At 31.4% G+C, this 20,703-nt stretch overlaps 2 protein-coding genes across 7 annotated transcripts; both read right to left on the bottom strand.

Annotated features, from left to right (window-relative positions):
* Nucleotides 1-620: 620 nt before the first annotated feature.
* On the bottom strand, nt 621-6,225 carry LOC137836770 (cysteine-rich receptor-like protein kinase 42). Of its 4 annotated transcripts, none has more exons than XR_016520594.1 (6): nt 5,361-6,196; nt 4,526-4,633; nt 4,116-4,419; nt 3,371-3,605; nt 2,480-2,624; nt 621-1,662 (listed from the first exon to the last, which is right to left on the bottom strand). XR_016520594.1 is itself a non-coding variant. In XM_068645496.2 (6 exons), the coding sequence occupies exons 1-6, from the start codon at nt 6,157-6,159 to the stop codon at nt 1,285-1,287; spliced, it is 2,013 nt and encodes a 670-aa protein (XP_068501597.2). In that variant the 5' UTR covers nt 6,160-6,225; the 3' UTR covers nt 621-1,284. The 4 variants fall into 4 exon arrangements, 2 of the variants coding, with proteins under 2 accessions (XP_068501597.2, XP_090157860.1); XR_016520593.1 differs by having other exon boundaries at nt 2,480-2,662; nt 4,072-4,419; XM_068645496.2 differs by having other exon boundaries at nt 4,072-4,419; nt 5,361-6,225.
* A 5,171-nt stretch (nt 6,226-11,396) lies between these two features.
* LOC137836771 (polyribonucleotide nucleotidyltransferase) lies at nt 11,397-20,651 on the bottom strand. Of its 3 annotated transcripts, none has more exons than XR_016520476.1 (16): nt 20,279-20,651; nt 20,030-20,185; nt 18,891-19,061; nt 18,577-18,702; nt 18,338-18,499; nt 18,123-18,242; nt 17,326-17,463; nt 17,031-17,193; nt 15,508-15,633; nt 15,028-15,158; nt 14,344-14,553; nt 14,177-14,260; nt 13,763-13,842; nt 13,236-13,379; nt 12,395-13,117; nt 11,397-12,108 (listed from the first exon to the last, which is right to left on the bottom strand). XR_016520476.1 is itself a non-coding variant. In XM_068645497.2 (16 exons), the coding sequence occupies exons 1-16, from the start codon at nt 20,585-20,587 to the stop codon at nt 12,004-12,006; spliced, it is 2,958 nt and encodes a 985-aa protein (XP_068501598.2). In that variant the 5' UTR covers nt 20,588-20,651; the 3' UTR covers nt 11,397-12,003. The 3 variants fall into 3 exon arrangements, 2 of the variants coding, with proteins under 2 accessions (XP_068501598.2, XP_090157595.1); XM_068645497.2 differs by having other exon boundaries at nt 14,344-14,563; XM_090301469.1 differs by lacking the exons at nt 17,031-17,193; nt 17,326-17,463; nt 18,123-18,242; ... (3 more) ...; nt 20,030-20,185; nt 20,279-20,651 and adding an exon at nt 16,121-16,193 and having other exon boundaries at nt 14,344-14,563.
* Nucleotides 20,652-20,703: the final 52 nt, after the last annotated feature.

Below are 20,703 nucleotides of genomic sequence, written 5' to 3' on the forward strand. Positions count from 1 at the left end.
AAGAACTGGTCAAAGAGTGGGCAAAAGTTGCACTTGAAAATGAAATTGCACCAAAAATTGACTACTTGTTCTAAAGACCAAACAACATTGCTTTTGGGGTCTCTTCCTTTGTTTATTTATTCTTAAAAGGGTCAACTTTTTCTGGAATAAGAAAAAGAGGGTGTGATTTGATATTTCATGTAATGTTATTTTGGTTTTTATTATATTTTGTTCTAAAGTAGAAAAATTTGAAAATCTCTTTAAATATGATAGTTTATTTAGAGCCTTCAATATAATTATGGACTCTTGTTTACAATTTTAGTGCTTTTAGAGTGTTCTCCTTTTAGAACTGATCAATGTCTTAATTTACTAATCTGTTATGAACTTTATTATGAGAATATTCAACATAAAATTCCAACTCTCATTGATTAACACAAAAAAAGCACTTTTATCAAGAAACTCAAACTGTTCTATCAGAAATGGAATTATCACTTATTCAAATCTTGAAAGTTGCTACATCACTGTCAATTTTATTGGTCAACAAACTCAGCCAAATCATGTTTCACATCAATCTCACAAAAATTAAGGGTAGATGACCCACTTGTAATTAAAGAAGACAAGTAGGGTTTGGAAGAATGAACATGTTGAATTTTGAATGCATGATATTAATCTTTAACATCTTTAACAGTTATAATTACTACTCATGCCACAAACAATGTGATTAATAGTAGTTAAGCATTAACTTTAAGGTTTGAATCAGGATTTACAAGCCAAAACTGAATTTTTATACAAGTGCTTACATGCCAAAATATACATATGAAAAAAAATTTAAACTATTTACTCAATGTCGAATCCGGTCATTAGAATTTACTTCTTTAATATGAAAAGTCAAATTGTTACTAATCTGATAAAATTTTACCACTTAATTACTAAAATGAATAAAATTTTAAAAAATTATCGAAATGGGTAAATCGTGTCAAGGTGACACAATTTTATTGTGAAGAAGTCGTGTCAAGGTGACACTGACACAATTTTAGTGCATTTGAATTGAAGTTGTGATAATATGACACGACTTCAGTATAATCAAATTTTAACTAAAGTTGTGTGAGGACGGCACAACTTACTCAATTTTGATAAATTTTAAATTTTTTTACCCATTTTGATCACATGTGGTTTGTTTGTGTTGGAAAATCTCTTGTTCCTCTTCTTATGAGGCAATTTATATCCATTTTGAAGATAAAATTTGATATAAATATCCTTTTTTGGGCAGGTTGGTTGGGGACTAAAAAAATGGAATTTTGGGAATCAAGCTTCCAAGATTGTTTCCTCACTTTTGGATGACCTAATTAAGCTGCATGAACTAGAGGACTGAGTGGGGCTGTAGGAAACACCAATCTTTTTAAATGTGTTTGATGAGGAGTTATCTGTGCTAAAACCTAATGGAGGTGTTTGATTCAGCAATCTAGAGTTCAAAAATGGGGGTTGTTTTGGTATAGGGACATCCAAATCTGAATTGCTTAACATGCAAGCAACTTGAGCCATGGATGGCCTAAGGGAAGCAGAAGCTTGTGTGCACAGTAGTCCAATTTGAAACACCCTTGATGCTTCTCTTGCAGGAAACTCATTTCCCAAGCATGGATCAACAGCTTCACCCAATCTGTTTGATTGGTAAAGTTTCCAAACCTGGTGCAAAAGAACAATATTCTACATTGGTATTCACAAACAAACATTGGTATTCACAAACAATGAAGTATTTAGATGCAATTGGAAGAACATTTTTGTAGTCTATTTGGACTTATCATACAACATAAGTACTTGGCTATGTTTAGATTGATTTCTTCAGAAGAATATTTAAAATAAAGATGATAAACCTTTTCTAAGTTAATTTTTGTGTGTTTTATTTTCTTAGAAGTATTTCTAGAAAAGTTAACTCAATCTCATAAAACCGACTTATAAGGTGAGATTTGCACCCACATATATACTATGAAATGTCCTAATCTCTAGTCGATGTAGGATCTCCAACACACCCCCTCACACCGAGTCTGTCAACTCGTGCGTGAGACTACATATTATGCGTGGTCCGATAACGACTCGATAGTGGATGATCTCATAAGCCCAACCAATTGTTAGGATAGAGTCGAAATGACTCTTATACCATATTAAGAAGTGGACTTTAAGCCTAACTCAACCTCATAAAACCGACTTATAAGGTGAGGTTTGCATCCACATATATACTATAAAATGTTCTAATCTCTAGTTGATGAGAAATCTCTAACATTATGTAAGCAAATTCTAAGTGTTCGAAAGAGTTTATAAACATAACTTCTGATATATCTCTAAGTTATTTTCATTTATTTCAAGAAGTTCTTCATAAGTTAATCATATTTGGTTTTTAATTATGAAAACAGCTTTAAACATAAGCATTAATATTATAAACACTAGTTCATAAGGGTTTAAAGCTTTTCCAAGTATGATGCAAATTAGGCACTAATCTTCTTACTGTTTGCAAAAGGGAATCAGAATCCTCACGGAAGACATTATTCTTCCTGCCACTTGCAGTCTCCAGAACAAGTACTCCAAAACTATACACATCTGCTTTATCTGTAAGTTGTCCTTGAATGAGATACTCTGGAGCCATGTAACCTCTGCTCCAAGAAATGGAAAAAGATGCTGTCACTTAAAACTATGAAACTTGTTAACAAAATATATATAAAAACTACACAGTTTTAATTATCAGCTCATGCTTTTTTCTTGAATGATTTCCTTGTATCATAGTAGTGTCTTCCCACAATTGGGGTGTGTTAGAAATTTGAATTAGTTGAAAAAAAAGATTGAATGCAGTTCTGAATGTGTTTACAAATGTAATTACAGTCTAAATTTATAGACTATTTACAACCTAATTAAGAAAAAGAATAATAGGTAATTAAAGATATGAAACCTGTTTTAATAGACAGAGAATGAAATCTGTACTAATTATGGAATAACTATCTCCTAATTATGCAACAGAATTGAAAAATGTATCCTTCACCCTTCACTTCAAAGCATTAAACTTAATGCAATGAGCTTAATGGCATTAGAATCAAACAACTAAAACTCAAATTTTAGGTCTACCAATAAAAAGATATTTGTTTTTAACTCTTGAAAGTAAAAAATACCACATATATTAGCAAAAGTAATGCCAATATATAACCTTTATTTAAATTTTTTAAGAAAATTCAAATTTTGTTTTAAGACCAACCTAGAGCATGTCCTCGATGGACAAATGAAACAAAAGCTTACTTTGTTCTTTTTTATTTTTGAACTAACAGTCTAACTTTTAAGCTTGTTAAAAGACCAATAGATATGCACATTTGAAAATGTAACTATGATGTGTTGAAATCAAAAGACTCACAGTGTTCCAGCAATTCCTGTGCTTAGATGTGTTTTATCAGCACCAAAACACCTGGCAAGACCAAAATCTGCAATCTTGGGGTTGAGATTCTCATCAAGAAGAACATTGCTACTTTTGATGTCTCTATGGATGATTCTTATTTCAGAGCCTCCATGAAGATATGCAAGCCCTTCTGCAATTCCAACAACTATTTCAAACCTTTGCTTCCATTTTAGAATCCTTGTTTTCTCCTTTTCTGCAAAGCAAATCACTGCATCATCACCTTACTGAAACTGCATATAAGCATTTGATTTTGATATCTCTTGCCCTTCCTTCACTCTTTGCACCAAAGTGGTTGGTCTTGTGAAATCAAAAAAAGGATTAATATGTTTTTAGTCACTCATATACTTGAAGTCTTCTATGTGGCCCTTATTTGCATACCAAAAGTAGACAAATTGTTATGCAAAAGAAGAACCATGTATCACACATTTTCATAAACTAAGGGACAAAAAAAGAGACTTCAATTTTGAGGGGCAAAAGATGAACTTTGTCCATGATTAACCACATATTTAACTCGTGTTGTTTACTTGATATATCAGCCTAGTTGAAATGTCAAGTTGCATAATGACTAATCTGAAAGTTCTTAAAAAAAAAAAAACACAAATTAATTGAAAACATAGTACAATGTTTTCATTTATAGTTATTATGAGAGAAAAGGGTACCAAAAAGGAAATGGTCTAAGCTCTTGTTAGGTAGATACTCATACACAATGAGGCTCTCAGGGCCTTCAATACTGCAACCCAATAGCTTGACAAGGTTTTTGTGATTTATTCCACTGATTAAATTCACTTCATTGAAGAAATCATCCACCCATTGCCTATTATTGAAGACCAATCTCTTCACAGCAACATCTTTCCCATTGGGGAGAGTCCCTTTGAATACAGAACCAGCTCCTCCTTGGCCTAATTTTCTTGGAGAGCTGAAATAATCTGTGGCCTTCTCAAGAATTTCATACTTGTAATTCAAGCTAGAGTTCTTCAAATAAGAGGGAATCTCAATGAAATTGTTGTCTGAGTGGTTCAGCAGAAAATGAAATTCAGCATCAGAAAGATTAACAAACAATCATTCCAAATACATATACAAGTTTTAAGACAATAGTGTTCTACAGAACTTTACTTTTTCTCTTTCTGGTGAAGGCCACATAAGTGACCAAGAGAGAGAGAACTACAACAGCTGCAGCCAAGACTGACACTGCTGTAATGATGATTCGTTTTCTAGAAGAATCTGAAAAATAAAAACATGGATAATAGCATCAACATGTGTATAGAATAAATGACTAACATGAATCTGTCATCTATGAACTAAAATCTATATAGCAGTGTGTAAGAAAGTTAAAGTTGAAATGCAGCATTTCAGTCACAGTGATAGAATAGCAAATTCATCTCTATCTTCTTTCCCTTATCATATATATATTATAAGCAGTGGAAGTATTGAAAGTGCATGATATGAAAAGTTGAAATTCCCCATTGAGCTTCAGTTAGCTTCTCAATAAGCACTCGCAGAAGAAGAAATAAAAGCAAAATCACTCAAATTTCTTCCACAATTTAAAATCAACTCACTTACCTTAGCTTTCAGAGAAGTTAGTTAAGAGAACTTCTACAAAATTTAGACTGCATAAGTTGATCTTAACTCATGGGGTAAGTTGAATTCATTTTACCTTTTTTTCTTCCCTTTTAAGTACTTGTTGAGAAGTTTATCAGATCATAGAATCAGTACAAACACAAGAAAATCATTAAATAGAAATTAATTTTAAAAATCAATTTGGTAGTAAAAATCTTAGTAGTTAATTAGATACAATTTATAATTTAGAAACCAATAATCTTTTTAGTCTTTTATATAATTTAATCTATATAACAACTAATTATTTTAATTCTATGTATCTCCTTAATGATTTTTTAGCACTGAAGCTGAAGAAGAATATGAAAACTTCAAACTAATACAACACTCTTACCATCTCCTTCCCCATCTTCACCTCCTTGATTGTAGAACTTATCAGTAGAATATCTCAAATAACAGCCAGAATTCAAGGCCCTCCCTTCCTTCTTTGGCAAACACCCTCTGACCTCATTTTCAGCTTTCTTCAAGCAATCTCTACACCCTTTTCCCCCAACAGTTTTCCAGCACTGTGCCAAGGCATAAACTCCCTCACCTTCTCCCACTGCAAACCCTCTTCCCTCATTCCCTGCCACCCTCACCACATTCTCAACCACTTTGCCAACACTATTGCCAAACACCAACCTCTCAGCCTCCCCAGCCACACCACCATACTGTGTGGTGCAGTTCACTGTGTCCCTCAAAGGGTCAGTGTCCTCAGAGTAGAAACTGTAGTTGTCATAGCGAAGGAAGCAGCCATCAAGGTAAATGCGAGCAGAAACTGAAGGGAGGCAGCGAGGTAGCTTGGTGCGGCTGGTTGTAAAGCACTGAAGACAATCAAGGTTGGAGAGGTCTTGGAAGCACTGTGCCAAAGCATAGAGGGGAGTGGCAGAAGAAAGTCCCTCAGAGTGAGTGCCCCAGTTGTTTTTCTGCACAAGCTCATGAAGCTTTTCCATTTCTTTGGTGAAAATGGGGAAGTAGTCACCACTTGGTGATGCCTTGTGAGTGCCACAGAAGGACCCCACTTCAGAGATTCTTGGATCAGATAGTGCTGAGTGGGAGAAACACAAGAGGGTGGCCACTGTGATGATCACAACCTCAAAAGATGATTTCTTGCACTTGTACTTGTAGTGGTTGCTCTGACATTTGAAAGCCATTCTTGTTGCCAATCCTTTAAACTGGTCATGTTCTTCATTTCATACTGTTTATATTGTGAAAATTGTAGAAAAGAAAGCAGCATTAAAAAAAATCATTAAATAAGAATTGACCAATTTTTAACACAAAAATAATTAGTTTAATGTTAAAAACTAAAAAAACTATTAATTTTTAAATTATTTTTTATTATTAATAAATAGCTTTTAACTTACTATCTAATTAGCTACCAAAATTTTAACTATCTAAATGATTGTGAATTCGGTAACGAATAACATATATCAAATTGGTAGAATTTTAAGTTACTATCTAATTAGTTACCAAAATTTTAACTATCTAAATGAATATGAATTCGGTAACGAATAACAGATATCAAATTGGTAGAAAAAAACTTCGTTACTAATTAAATACTAATTTAGAAACGATTTATCAATAATAAAAATTAATAATTTTTTTAATTTTTAAAATAGTTTTAATTTAATCAATATAATAATTAATTATATTTCATCTTTTAGTTATACAGTGAAATTGTCTAGTTTCCTTATTATTGCATAAAGTTATAGTTGCCTAGTTTAGTACTCATCTTTGATTGATACAGTCACAAATTATGGTTGTGATTGATGACTGAGACTTGAAAAATCTTGAAATTGCAGCTCTGGATTCTTTTTATAAAGCTTCCTTGTTATGTTGGCTTTTGATGCTCTGCAAGAAAGAGTTATGAGTATTTTTTTGTGTGTGTTTTTGATTTTGAGTGGAAGAAGAATGAATGGAGAAAGAGACAGAGAGAGTTTGCGTGTGGTTGGCACCTTGGACTTTTCTAATGGACTTTCCTCATCACTGTTAAAGGAATGTTCAAACCAAGCACATGAATCACTCATTATTAAGAATAATTTCTCAATAAACATTAGAAGACAATCATTAAAATGTAATTAAATTTAGAAAAAAATAATAATTACACTATATCAACTAAATTAAATACTAATTTATGAATTAAAAAATTATTCATATTTAAAATAGTTTTTATATTAATAAAAATTTATAAAATAATTTTTAAATTGATATCTAAATTTTAGTTATTAATATTTTAGATTCTAAATTGATGTTTAAAGAATTAGTAGAGACTAATTTAAAATATAAAATAGTGAATAATTAAAATTTTGATAATTATACCAATTTAAAAATTAATTTAATAATAGAAACTATTTTAGAAACCAACATTTTATTTAATTTATAAAATGATATTTCATTTAATCAAATAAAACTAATTATTTTGGTTTCTAAAACTAATTTTTATTTAATAATTTTCTTATAATGAATACGGTATGTTTTCTGACATTTTCTTTGCTAAATTTACTAAGAATTATAGAATCCATAAAATTTAACACTTTTTAATTAATTATAATCAACAATTAAGGATATATTTTAAAAAAATAAGTTATATGCATTTTTATATTTAATTATTTAGAAAGTAATGTGATTGTAAACTTTTCTCTCTATCAACTAAATTTATGCCAAAAATTCATCATATAGGGTAAAAATTTGATATAACACTAACATAAACACATGTGTGGGAGCATATGTATCTACACTTACATTATACTAAAATAATGTAATTTTAAGAAAATAATTTTATAAGAATAAAAAATTGAAGAGCTATGTAATTGTTTTTAAATTGAGATATTTTTAGTTAGAAATGATAAAATTATGTTTTTTTATCAATAAGTTGGTTTAATTTGATGAAATCGTTATCTTATTAAGAAATAACTTTAAAAACAGTTATAAAAAATATATTTTCTTTATGTAATTATATATATGAATAATAAATTATTATTTTTATTTATTTAAATTAAAGTCAAGTGCATTGACTAATTTAATTTACTTTTTCTTCAAGAAAAAGAAAAAAAAAAAACGTGTGAGTACTTGTTGTGGGGTTGTTGAAGGGAGAATTATATTTATTTTACACTTTGAAAGTAAACATGAAGTTTCGTTTTATAAATGATTGATAATACAAACGTGTTTTCTCCTTCTAAATATAATTTTTTTTGGTTTTATTTTAATTTTTTATTATTATTCCTAATGTAAAATTATTTTTCCGAAATATCTTTAATTATTTTTATTATAAATTATAGATGTTATCAATTTTATTTTTGTATCTCTTATCAAGATTAGAGAATTAAAGAATATAGTTTCAAAAATTAAAATTCTATTATTATTAGTATTCTCTTTTCTTGCATAAATTTTTTAAATATATTTTTTGGAAAATAGTACAATTTCAGACAAGGTCAATGCTATTGACTTAATCAACTTTATTATGACAGTCTTCATTGCAATTAAGATAAATTCTTCTTTTTTTTGTCTTTTTTTCCCTTTATGTGACAATATGCAATGTTTATTTGGAAAAATATTGAAACATTAGAGTTCAACTTTAGAGAATTATATTCTTATGGAGCAACTTAACATGCTTTCTAGAATGTTTGAAAATAATATTTCATTCTACTCCTTAAAATGTGATTGAATGACTAAAAAAAATATAAATAAAAATTAATTTTAGAGATAAAAAATAATTAATTGCTATGTTGACTAAACTAGATATTATTTTAGAGATTAAAAAAATCATTAGTATCTAAATTAGTTTATACGAATGATAAATAATTTTTAAATAGATAATTAGCTGCCAAAATGTTAGTTATTAACTTTAAAATTTAAATTTAAATAATAGGTAGTTAAAATCTTAATAATTAATTGGATACCAATCTAAAAATAATTTATCAATAATATAAACTAATTTAAATATTAATAAATTTTTTAGTTTCTAAAATAGAATTTAGTTTAGTTAATATAACAACTAATTAATTTTTATTTTTAAAATTAATTTTTATTTAATGATATGTTGGACTAGTTGTTGTTGAATAGACATTTCTATTTTGTTGCTAACTTTGGATTTGAACTACTCAATGAATATATCACACAAGTCACTTTTATTGCCTAAAAGTTGACCATATACAGAAGAAAATGTTTGAATGAAGAATGTGAGTGGACTTTGGTAGAATGTATATAGATTTCTTAAAAACAATTGAAGCATAACAAAGTCATACATGACTGCTTGAATGACATTAAAATTAATAATAAAATTATTAACATTTTTTTTTTTGGTTCCTACCAAATTAGTGAGAAGAAATGATACACCATATCCAAGCTTGAATAAAAATAAAATTATGTTTTTGGTTTCAGTAAAATATATGAAGTTTAGTTTATCTATTTTTGTTTCCATTGAAATACATCATTTCTGAATCTCAAGTATTATTAAAGTTAATATTAACAATTTGTTGCTTCGATCCAAATCAAATTTCAGTCTAAAAAGAATTTGTAACTACTCAACCAAAACAATTTAATTAAAAACATATTAATTTATTCTAATTTAGATTTGAGCCCATGATTTTTTATGAAGCATATTTTTCAATTGAAGAGACTAAAAATTGATAACTTTCTTAGAAAAATTAAAACTGAAATTAAAAAAAATGTTAGAATTAAAATATATTTTATCTATTAAATAGTTGATACATTGGTTCAATTTTAAAATTATTTAAAATAATTTTGTTTTTTCAGATTTACTTAATTTGTTAAAAAATGTAATTCAATTAACTAAGAAGAGTACGAGTGAATTATTATAAATTCCTTCACATTTGTTATATTCCTAATGATAAAAAAAATTGGTTAGTTTAGTTTTGCATAGTTGTATCTTAAAGAAAAGCTTAAGTTCGTGTGCATGATAATCCCATTTTAAACACAAATTATGTTTGGTTGGTGAAGTTTGCAATGAAACACATTATTACCTGCTCAAACTTTTGTGTTCACTGATTTCTTTTTTCTTGAGGTATCAATGTCTTTTCACACTAGGGTAGTGTCAAATTTTGTGTCTCGATTATAGAATAGTAATAGTCACTTTGAGCTAAAAACATTCATGACTTTATGTGTACACCTTACATAGCATATTATAAGATAAAATTTAGATTCCACAGCATAATAATGATCTCAAATACCAAACTGAACTAGTGGTAGAATTACTTTTGAACAGGTTTATATTTTTAATTGCACTTTGCTAGAATAAAAAGTCACATAGACAATAAATTATAAGCTATGAATGCACAAAAGCTTTCTGACTTTGAAAGTAAGATTTAAATAAGCTGTTGTTTCTGACATTTGTGGTTGTGACTTCAGAGTAAATAGAAGACTAGATTATAAAACAATAAAAATTATATGCTTTGACAATAAAAGAGTAATTTCATACTCATTTTGATGGAGTCAGGATTTGGATACTGCTGTTTAATTATGGTCAAAATTTTAAGTGATTAATTCAAGAGTTTTCAAGTTGTAATAATTAACTAAATTATTTGATGTTGTCAATTGTGAATGTTCAATTTTTTGTTGTGACAGTGTACACCCATGGTATTAAATAGAAAACAATTGAATGCAACTTTAAAAAAAAAAAAAAATACAAACGTGGCACTGGACAAGAAAATAAATTAAAATAACAATTATCTTGACATGTTTTTATTATCTCTGTAAACTATACAACTTGTATAACTTTAAGAAAGTTGTGATTATATATGGATCTTTTAATTATATTTATCATGCCATGTCATTTTCTTGAAGTATGAATTTAATTAAGTTATTTTTAATATTTATTTTCTGAAGTCATATTCTTTAAAAACAAGTTTTGGACTTATTCCAACTCCTACCAAACCATACTTTTATATGATCAAACAACTTCAATTAGTTACTTTTTTATAGCACAAAAAACTGCAAATTATGCTAATGATCAGTTAAGTATATACACACGGTAAAGGCTAAAAGCATAATGAATTTTTTTATCACCAATAAAATTATAACTCTATTCGTGTTTTCAACTTTTTTTCCTTATATTGTCATTTTATAAGTGAAGGAGATGAACTTGTTTTTCTTCAATCATGCAGTAGCCCGGAACCACGTCGGTGCCTTCCATCAATCACATAGTTCCTCTTTGGTATGTGAACTCCTTCTATCAACTAAAGAATTTTGAACTCCTTCTATCATCATCCCTGCAAAATGAGCATTACCATCACTCTTGCCCATAAATCAATAGTTATTTTTTCTATGCTATTCAAAACTACGAACCACCTTATGTTTGTAGTTCACTTTTAACCGTTTCACTGACACATTGCTCTTACTGTAGAAACACTAACAAGAATAGATGGAACAAAACTGAGGTTCACAAAACATGAGATTAGATGACAGTACCAAAAAATCATACAAATAAGAGTTTGGAAGGTGCTGGCCGTTCGATATCCATTGTCACCCCTCTTGAGCTAGGGCGTGAATAAGGTAATTCTTGATCACACAAGTCGCCAACACCAATTTAATCAAACATGTATAATCAACTTGGGTGTCAAAACCCAACGTAAATCAATCAAGAATAACGCTTATACATTTATATCAGATACTATGAATAACTAACAACTAAATATCAGCCGATTACTTGGATGTTCACCACTCAAAGTCTTATTGTGAAATGGCAGCATCGAGCATCTCAAAGATCCATTTTCCAGTAGCTTTCTCAAACTGTGTCGTAAATCTAACGAAAGCAGAGTAAATATTCCCAAAATCCATCATTGCATTCCCAGTAGCTCATCAAATATTGGGCATCATCACGCTGAGGCAAGTTATATGGGATCAAATTGATGTTATTAGGCTCTTTCGGAAACCAGATTTTCAATAAAACCAATGGCTGCTTACACGGCTAGAAGACTTTTTCCAAGCCATGGCAGGGTAAATTTATGGGCTCTCTCTTATAAACGCAACCATCAGGGAAGTTATTTATCATCAACAAAAGACAATATAGGAATTCCCTTGCTAGAAAAGCTTGAGCACACAACTCGCATCTCATCACCTATTTTAAAGTTCCTACTGTTATTTTCCTGCATGACAGAACAATAATAGGTTAGCAAGTGAATTGGATGGTTCATGGTGTGGATTTTAGAAGATAAAGGAATTATATGCTAATGCTACAATGAAATAGATCAATAGTTGAGGAATTGGAAATCAAACAAAGACATCAATTTGCAAAGTGTGTACGAATAAATGCATCCTTATGGCAAGTAAAAAGACGCTTTGATTAACAACAAAAGGGGAAAATGACTAGAGAATATCTCCTCAACACAAAATCATGAGAAAAGAAAAGACAATACAAAGATGGACTCCTACCTCAAACCGGTACATTCCTCGCAGTCCACTACCCAAATCCAACACTAACCCGTGTGCACGAATTTGATATACTTTAGCAGTTACTTTGGTTCCAAGTTCAAGATCTTTTGCAGTTCCAGACTCCTTATCTTTAGGTTCTTGTTCATCCCCCTCTTGCTTTAGAAGATCAGATTTTGACTGTTTTTGTTTTAGCATTGAAAGTTTTGTCTTCTTAGCATTAGTATATGGCAAGGGTCCTGAATGAGAAGCTGGAGAATCGATAACATCTTGAGATCTACGAGATTTTGATTTGGGCGGAGAATCAATTGCATTTTGAGATTGACGAGATTTGGCCTTGCTATCCAATTGGACCCCATTACCTTTGGAAGAAAGATTCGAGCTGGAAGATTTCTCCTCTTCATCACACTCTGCAGCACTACGTATTAAAATTACTGGTACTTGGGAGGTTGGGGATTTTGCTTCACCTGACTCAAGATCACCTAAAGACAACTCAGAAGCAGAATTTTGTTCTTGTGCAGTAGACGCATTCCCAACTGGTGTCCAGATGTTGGCTGTTTCTTTTACAGATGTAACAGATCCTTCAATTACATCATTAGTCTCCAATCTTCCAGGACGACGCAAAGTTGCTTTAAGGGATAATTTAATGTTACCATGAACATCTTGGCCTATGCACATCAAAGAAAGCTTTTGGCCAACAGAGACAACCTCTGAAACTCGGGAAACCTAAGTATGCAGTCATTAAAGAGAAATTATTATATACAAATTGTTTTTGCCTGCTATTAGCAGACCCAACAAGCAACTCTTAATGATAAGCAAATAAAATAGCTAAAATCATACATACAGGTTCATATGATAATTCCGAAATGTGGAGTAGGCCATGCTGGCCACCATTAAACTCCACAAAAGCGCCGTATTCTTTTATAGAGGTGACAATACCTGTGTAGATACCTCCAACTTCAATTTCACGGCCCACAATAAAATCAATCTGACACACAAGAGGGTTGAACTTCAGAATGACAGCCATTAAGAGAAAAATTAGGGTTGATATTTCACCATTTGTCATTAATATATGCATGAATTAGCATGTATTCAACGAAATGAATTCAACAGAAGAGTATATATGAACAATTTCAAAACGGCCCACACATGGTTCCCACCAAGTAGCATATATGAACAAATGTAAATAATAATGATTTACAAGAAAAATCTTAATTCTTAAGGAAAACTTTAATTCATGGTATTAACAATTTATCAATGCATCGACAATTCCTGATACAGGATAGACAATTATCTTATGACTACAAGAATAAAATTTTAAACAAAAAGCACGATTGGATAAAACTTAATGGTTCAACAGACTGGAAGTACCTTTTCTAGTACTTTGTCCATTACGGATTGATTCTTAGCAACTATTGTAAGTTTTCCATCGCCTACAGACATCCGTGCACCTGATTGGAGTGCATGATAACATGTTCAGTAAATTTGTTCTGTCATTCTAGGTATATATGTAATACAGCAAGCAAAATTCAGTAAAAATCATACAAGACAAAACAAGGGACAATATATCAATGTATAGTTTAAAAAGAATTTTTAGATAACATTGCAATCAGTGACAAAAGATCAAGAAGGATCAGAACTCGCAGACCCAAACACTATGAACAAATGAATCCTTCAACATTTCTACCTCAAAAAGCATATCAGGAACTGGAAGTATAAGAGAACTTCTTCACAATACAGTCTAAATGGCAGGGGAGACCTAAGATACTTAAAAGTTAAATTGACCTGTTTCAACTTCCATTTTTCTCTTTAGAGCGCCCATTGGCCCAATTAGGCGACGAAGAGCATCATTGTTGTACTTTAAGGTGACTGCATCATCACAAATAAATTTCAAACTTTAGTGTATCATACTTTATCAAGGAGACCTAATTTGAAAAGTTAAAAATGTTAACCTAGTCGTGGAGAAGTACTGTCATTCTTGTTACGAGGTATACTGATTTCTTGTTCCATGTGATCAAGAATTTGAAGACGAGCTTTGTGTGCAGGTTCTAAACATTCACAAACGATATCCAGAGGAATTCCTGCTGGTTTTATATCCAACTGAATAGCAGTAACTCCTTTTCGAGTTCCAGCAATTTTGAAGTCTATATCACCCAAATGGTCTTCCAAGCCCTTAGAAAAAATAAAATTAATACTTTTGCATGAAATCAATAATCTTTTTTTGTTCAACATCTTCCTCTTTGCAAGTAATATATAATAACTGAAACACAAGATACCATGAAAAGCAGAGGTAAACGTTGAAATATTTAATATTATTAAAATACATATTTGATAGTCAAAGTAGAAAACTGGAGAATCACAATGTAACAGTATTAAATTATATATTCTTAACAAATATGCAAACAAAATTTATTATTTTTTGAACATCTTTATTAAGTTAAAAAATATATCAACATAAAATTAAAATTATAGATTTTGTTCAAAAATATTGACTCAAGTTATTATTCAAAATGATCACAAAAGGCCCTGAGTAACAACTTGAAGGTAAGTAGTTGTTAAATTAATAGAAAAATATACATTTAAACCAAAACAGACAGTATGTGAAATGATATAACTCAACAAGTTCTGGAATGTACCAAAATATCAGTCAATATGCGATAATCTGTTATTTCGCCAGTAGATGGATCAAGCTCACTAATAAGACCCACAGAAACTCCAGCAACATGTTCACGTACGGGAATGCCAGCATCCATCAAAGCCATACTGCCTACAAAATAGAAAGATTCACTGTGAATTTTTTCTCTCTACGTGCCCATGGACATTGGCCTGTTACTTGCGGCTGATCAAATTATATTAAATTTCATGCTTCTTTATTCTTCTGTAGGCTTACACACCTGGTAACTAGTTACAACTTACATCATACATTCATTTTGACTTTCTTTTTCTAATAATAATAATTTTTTATTTAAAAAGGATAGTTATGTTACCATCTTAATCAATTAAAACTTTATCAGCAGGAAACATATTAAAAAATATTAAATTTTCCGAAGCTTAAACATGAATTTGGTTGTAAAATGGCATTATAAAAGCTACTATTGTGCGTTGAAAAAGTGTACCTCCACATACAGTTGCCATTGACGTTGAACCATCTGAAGCCATCACTTCAGAGTTGACACGAACAGTATATGGAAAATCATCTTCAGGGGGCAAAACAGCAAGAAGAGCTTTCTCGGCAAGAGTTCCTGCAAAAGTAAGACAACAAAAAAAAAAGCTCGTTAATTAATGAACTTTTGATTGGCAAAGCTGAAATACAATCAATTGCTATTATTAAGAACACTGTTTCTTTCTGGTTTCCAAAATAAGTATCCTTGTTTGGTCAGCTGTTAATTATCTTTTATATAGCTGGGGTTATAATAAAATGAGCTCAAATCTAGAAAAGTCAATTGTTGCAAAGTAACTTTGTTCTTCAATATAAATTATTTTATTTCAATTGATAATCTCAGAGCCCCTCCTTTCAACATTGAATGGTAGATCAAGGTGTTTGTTATTTCATGCCTTTTACATTCCTCTTGAATTTATACCCAATACTTTCATATAATGAGACACCAAATTTCACTACACATATTTATGACAATCTTTCCTTTTATTATATAGAAGACTATTTATTAAAGTTTGAAAGAAACATACAAACAAGAATTTTATTCAGTGTAAAAAATGAAGTCAATATACAATAGGATGAGAACTAGACGTGTATAGCTGGTCAGGTATTACAGCAGAAATGTAACTACTTCAACAAACTCCCATCCCAACTACCTGAAATAACAGAAAACTAGTTACAGGATACAGTTGTCAGTAACTACCTAACAGAAATATACTGAACACTAACTAGAGGTGTAAAAAATTATACTCCCACACAATTAATTTTGATTTTCTATAGTACATAATCTTGTTTACATTAATTAACTCTCTCCACCACCAATTCATCAGTTTAATTTGTCACTCATTCCATCAAAATACATTAGAATCATCCATCACCAGAGGCCCAAATAACAGATAGGCATAGAAGATACAGCCTTAGTAGATTTCTCTTGTTCACCCTCAAATAGCAATAGCCAAAGCCTCAACACAAGGATCCCCAGATTGGATGACTAATTAAATGCTCAAATAGATAAAATCTTCCAGTTCTGTTCTATGGCCAGGAACCAATCCAAGAATAATGTCTTAAAATAAAGATAAAACAGCATATATTTAAGTTAAAGACAACATTAATCATTATCTTTCCAACTATACCTTTATCTAATTCTTAAATACTTTGCACACTAAACTAAATTAGAGGGATATATTAGCGGAAACCGTTCCTAAATTTGTACTGTCTTCCATAGTGGTAGACATTATAGAACTTCTAAGAAAGACACTTAATTTCTTTTCTTATTTTTCAATAAACCTATCTAATTGTTTGAATTTCAAAGTAGTTTTCAACATTTTTCTTTCAAAAAAATAAAAACAAGTCCTAATCGGTTATGTATTGACATTTTGAAGGGAAATGTTATAAAGAGATTGTATTGTGGAGGTTTAGCCATTTTTCAAATATGAGAGATCACAATTTTTTTTGGATAGTATTTGTATCTTAGTCATTTACCATGACCAACTTCACGCCTGTTCAGACCACCCCGTTTACCAACATCATTTATGCAGAATGGTGGAAAACTATAGTGAAGCATAAATCTCTTTGTTGGAGGACCGACAACAGACTCCAAGCGTTGAGCATCTGTAGGTGCTCCAAGTGTTACTGTACATAAAACCTGTCCATGACATCAACATATATCACTACAGATAGAACTGAAATCACTAAACAAAATCATTATTTCACATCAAATCTTCACAATTGCCTAACTTCCAACAACCAATGGCAAAAAACATAAAATATATTTTACCTGTGTTTCTCCACGGGAAAATAATGCAGATCCATGCAACATGGATATATATCCAGCTTCACAATACAAAGGCCTTACTTCATCTAGCTGTCTTCCATCAAGTCTGTTTCCTTCTGCAATAATTCTTTTACGAACCACCTATAATGATGAATATATAAACACTACTCCTCAACAACTACATTTAAAATTCACATGACAAGGACACATCCACACATAAAATTAATTATAAGAATAAATGTTTAGAGATTACAAACAGTCATCAATTTTCTTTATGCGCCAAGTGAATAGTTATACAAAAATGAAAATTTGTAAGGTATCTTCATAATAGTAAAACCACAATAATACAGGTACAATACAAGCTATCCTAGATAAGAGAGAGGGGAAGATACTTTATTGTGTGCAAATAAAATCCTCGTTCTACATTCATTTTCAAGTTTAGCACTAAATATTTTATGGCCAAAGCAGCTCTGTATTTTGTTGGAAACTTTAGAAGATGATGAATCAGACCAATATCCAACTGCAAAAAGGTACAGAACTAGATAATTTTTTATTACTTTCTATTTACTCAAACAATAGCCCAAGTGAATTTCCATTGATATTTGTCCCCTACTTGTAATCTTACAGTGAAATACTTAATCCCATGCCTATGGCCAGATGAAGAATTTATAACCAGTTGGCCTTTCATATAAAATGGAAAAACTCAGAGTGCTTAATTAAGGATAACACATTCTTCACTATGAAAAAAATAATAGGCATATTAGTATCTAAATTTGTAAACTTATCACAATGCTCCATACCTTCTTCCTCACTGTATCTACAGCCTTTGATAAGACTTTTAAGCTTTCTTCATCACCTTCTTCTTCAAGCACTTTCTTTACATCTTGTGCAATATTTTCCAATGCTTCCCCACGTTCAAACTGGAGGAAAATATATAACAGATAATCCAAATGTAAAATGATGGAGGAAAAACGTCTAACTTTCACAAGTAAACAAGAGAGGAAGAATAGAACACCTTTCCATAGGTAGGATCAGTAAAAACAGCTTTGATAGGTGCCTCTGCTATATTACTAACTTTCTCCATTGTTTTGTCAGACAGCATAGACAATTTGTATTCCTTCTTAGATTTACCAGCTTTAGCAGCAAGTCTGATTTGAGGTTCAATATACTTAACTGCCTGATCAATTATAGCAACCCATCTCAATAACATTCAGTTACCAAAAGAATAATCCAAGTAACAAATTTCAAAGTCACCTCTGGATGAGCCATTCTTAACCCAGCTTCTAGGTCTTTCTCAGATATCTCACGAGCTTGCACATCAATCATCAAAGTTTTATCCATTGTACAGGCATATACCAAGTTAAGATCACTCAATTTAAGCTGAAACACCAAAATTAGAAGCAATAGGAGAACAGAAAGGAATGGGTTAACCAAGTCGAACCATTCAACAAACCAAGTATGGTCATTAACAAAGTCACAATATAACTAAGTTAAAAAACCAAGTTCCATCAATAAAAAAGTAACACATAATCACTTTAAATTAAACAACATAGTTTGTTCAAAATTACCTCATCCATGGTAGGATTTACTATAAACTGCCCACATATCCTACCAATTCGAACCATTCCAATGGGACCACCCCAAGGAATATCAGATAACATTAGAGCAGCAGAAGTTGCATTAGCTGCCAACACATCTGGATCTTGTGTTCCATCGGAAGAAAGAACACTTGCCATTACCTAAAAAGTGAAACATTCCCTTTTTATTAGGGAAAAGAAAACCATCACAACAATTACAGAGTGCCATGTATGGTAAGTCAGCTGTTTTTCTTATCAACTGCTAATGATTCTGATTAGTTCACCATGAGATAACTTTTACAATGAGCGTGCATAAAGATTAACTAAAAATTAAATGAATAAATTTAAACGAAGGATAAATAATCTAGTAAGCTTTTATAAGGTCATTCAATCATATTGACATGAACAATAAGTCAATTGACCTTTACAATAACAATTTTAAAAGTAACACCTGTCATAATTTATAGTTTACAAAATCATTTGGCTCACTCCAAGTGTATAACAAATATCACATTCACTCACTGTAGTAAGAAATTTAAAAAAAAAATGTATCGGGAAGTTTATTTCATCTTTCCCTTTTATTTTCTTCTATAAGTGTTTACACGGATAAATTTTTCCAAATAGATCCGATATTAACAAATGTTTAAAGATCAAAGTAACAAAAAGTGGTTTAGTTTAGGGACTTATCTTTGAGTTACCACTTTATTGATACTAAGTATCCCCTCTTTACCGAGTGTCTGATCCTTGTTAAGAAATATGACTGGTCGCATTTTGCTGGGGTCTCCTCCCAATCTCATATATTCCCTTTAGAAGACTTGAACCTAAAATCTTACTTATGGAATCTGAATCTAGTCCCATTAGGAACAGTACCTTTTTGGTTTAGGAACTTGTTTGACATCCTGTGGGTTTATTTTAGTTTCAATGACTGAAGTGACAACATTGAACACTAACCAGAATGGTGTTTTACGATGATTTCTAATTAGATGATGTTGTAAAACCAGCCTTAAAAGTTATACTTAATCGTGATTTCTAATTGACTGATACGGTAAAAAACTCTTCACATTGTACATGCATAAAAACTAAACACACGAAAGAGCATTGTAAGGTAAAATGATAGCAACATTACGCACCTGAACCTCGTGGTAAAATCCAGGCGGAAACAACGGTCGAATTGGCCGGTCAATGATTCGACCACACAAGAGCTCGCGCTCTTTCGGAGCACCTTCCCTCCGCATGAACGACGTCGGAATCACGCCTTGCGCGAACTGCTTCTCTTGATAATCCACCTGTTATCACGAACGACATTTTCATTTTCATCGCGCCATTTAACAGAATAGTACATAAGCAAGAGAGCGAGAGAGAGTAGCAGAGGCACTCACAGTGAGAGGTAAGAAATCACGAACAGCGTCGCCTTTGGCGGAGGTCACGGTGGAGAGGACGTTGGTGTTTTCCATGGCCAAAACGACGGCGCCGTTTGCGAAGCGCGCGATCTTACCGGTCTCAAGCGTGATCACGCGCGAGCCGATTTCGAATTGCTCCGTGAAGGTGTCGAGGTGTTTGGTGGTGGTGGTGGTGGTGGCGCCGGCGCCGTCGAAGCCGAGGCGGCCGGAGCAAATATTGCGGAAGCGGAAGGCGCGCCATGTGAGGAAGTGCGATAGTGTACGGAGGAGTGGTTTCGCTCTCTTCATTTGGAAATGGTGAAGGGAAAAGAAGAATCGCAGGGTACAACGCTATTTACACTATGTAGGGTTTAGGGTTTAACAATTAAAATTTAAATATATATATATATATGTTTTAATTTTTT

Source organism: Phaseolus vulgaris, chromosome 4, assembly GCF_051622355.1.
Source record: "Phaseolus vulgaris cultivar YP4 chromosome 4, ASM5162235v1, whole genome shotgun sequence".
Taxonomy (NCBI): Eukaryota; Viridiplantae; Streptophyta; class Magnoliopsida; order Fabales; family Fabaceae; genus Phaseolus; species Phaseolus vulgaris.

What these genes read in the sequence shown, in the direction of transcription:
- LOC137836770 (XM_068645496.2), bottom strand. Translation starts at nt 6,159, where the DNA reads ATGGCTTTCAAATGTCAGAGCAACCACTACAAGTACAAGTGCAAGAAA. An exon ending in TGAAGATGGGGAAGGAGATG is followed by an intron (nt 4,634 to 5,360) that starts GTAAGAGTGTTG and finishes TTTATTTTTCAG; the next exon opens with ATTCTTCTAGAAAACGAATC. An exon ending in CTTAGACCATTTCCTTTTTG is followed by an intron (nt 3,606 to 4,071) that starts GTACCCTTTTCT and finishes TTTGCTTTGCAG; the next exon opens with AAAAGGAGAAAACAAGGATT.
- LOC137836771 (XM_068645497.2), bottom strand. Translation starts at nt 20,587, where the DNA reads ATGAAGAGAGCGAAACCACTCCTCCGTACACTATCGCACTTCCTCACA. An exon ending in AATGGCAACTGTATGTGGAG is followed by an intron (nt 15,159 to 15,507) that starts GTACACTTTTTC and finishes TCTATTTTGTAG; the next exon opens with GCAGTATGGCTTTGATGGAT. An exon ending in AAAAATGGAAGTTGAAACAG is followed by an intron (nt 13,843 to 14,176) that starts GTCAATTTAACT and finishes CACTCCAATCAG; the next exon opens with GTGCACGGATGTCTGTAGGC.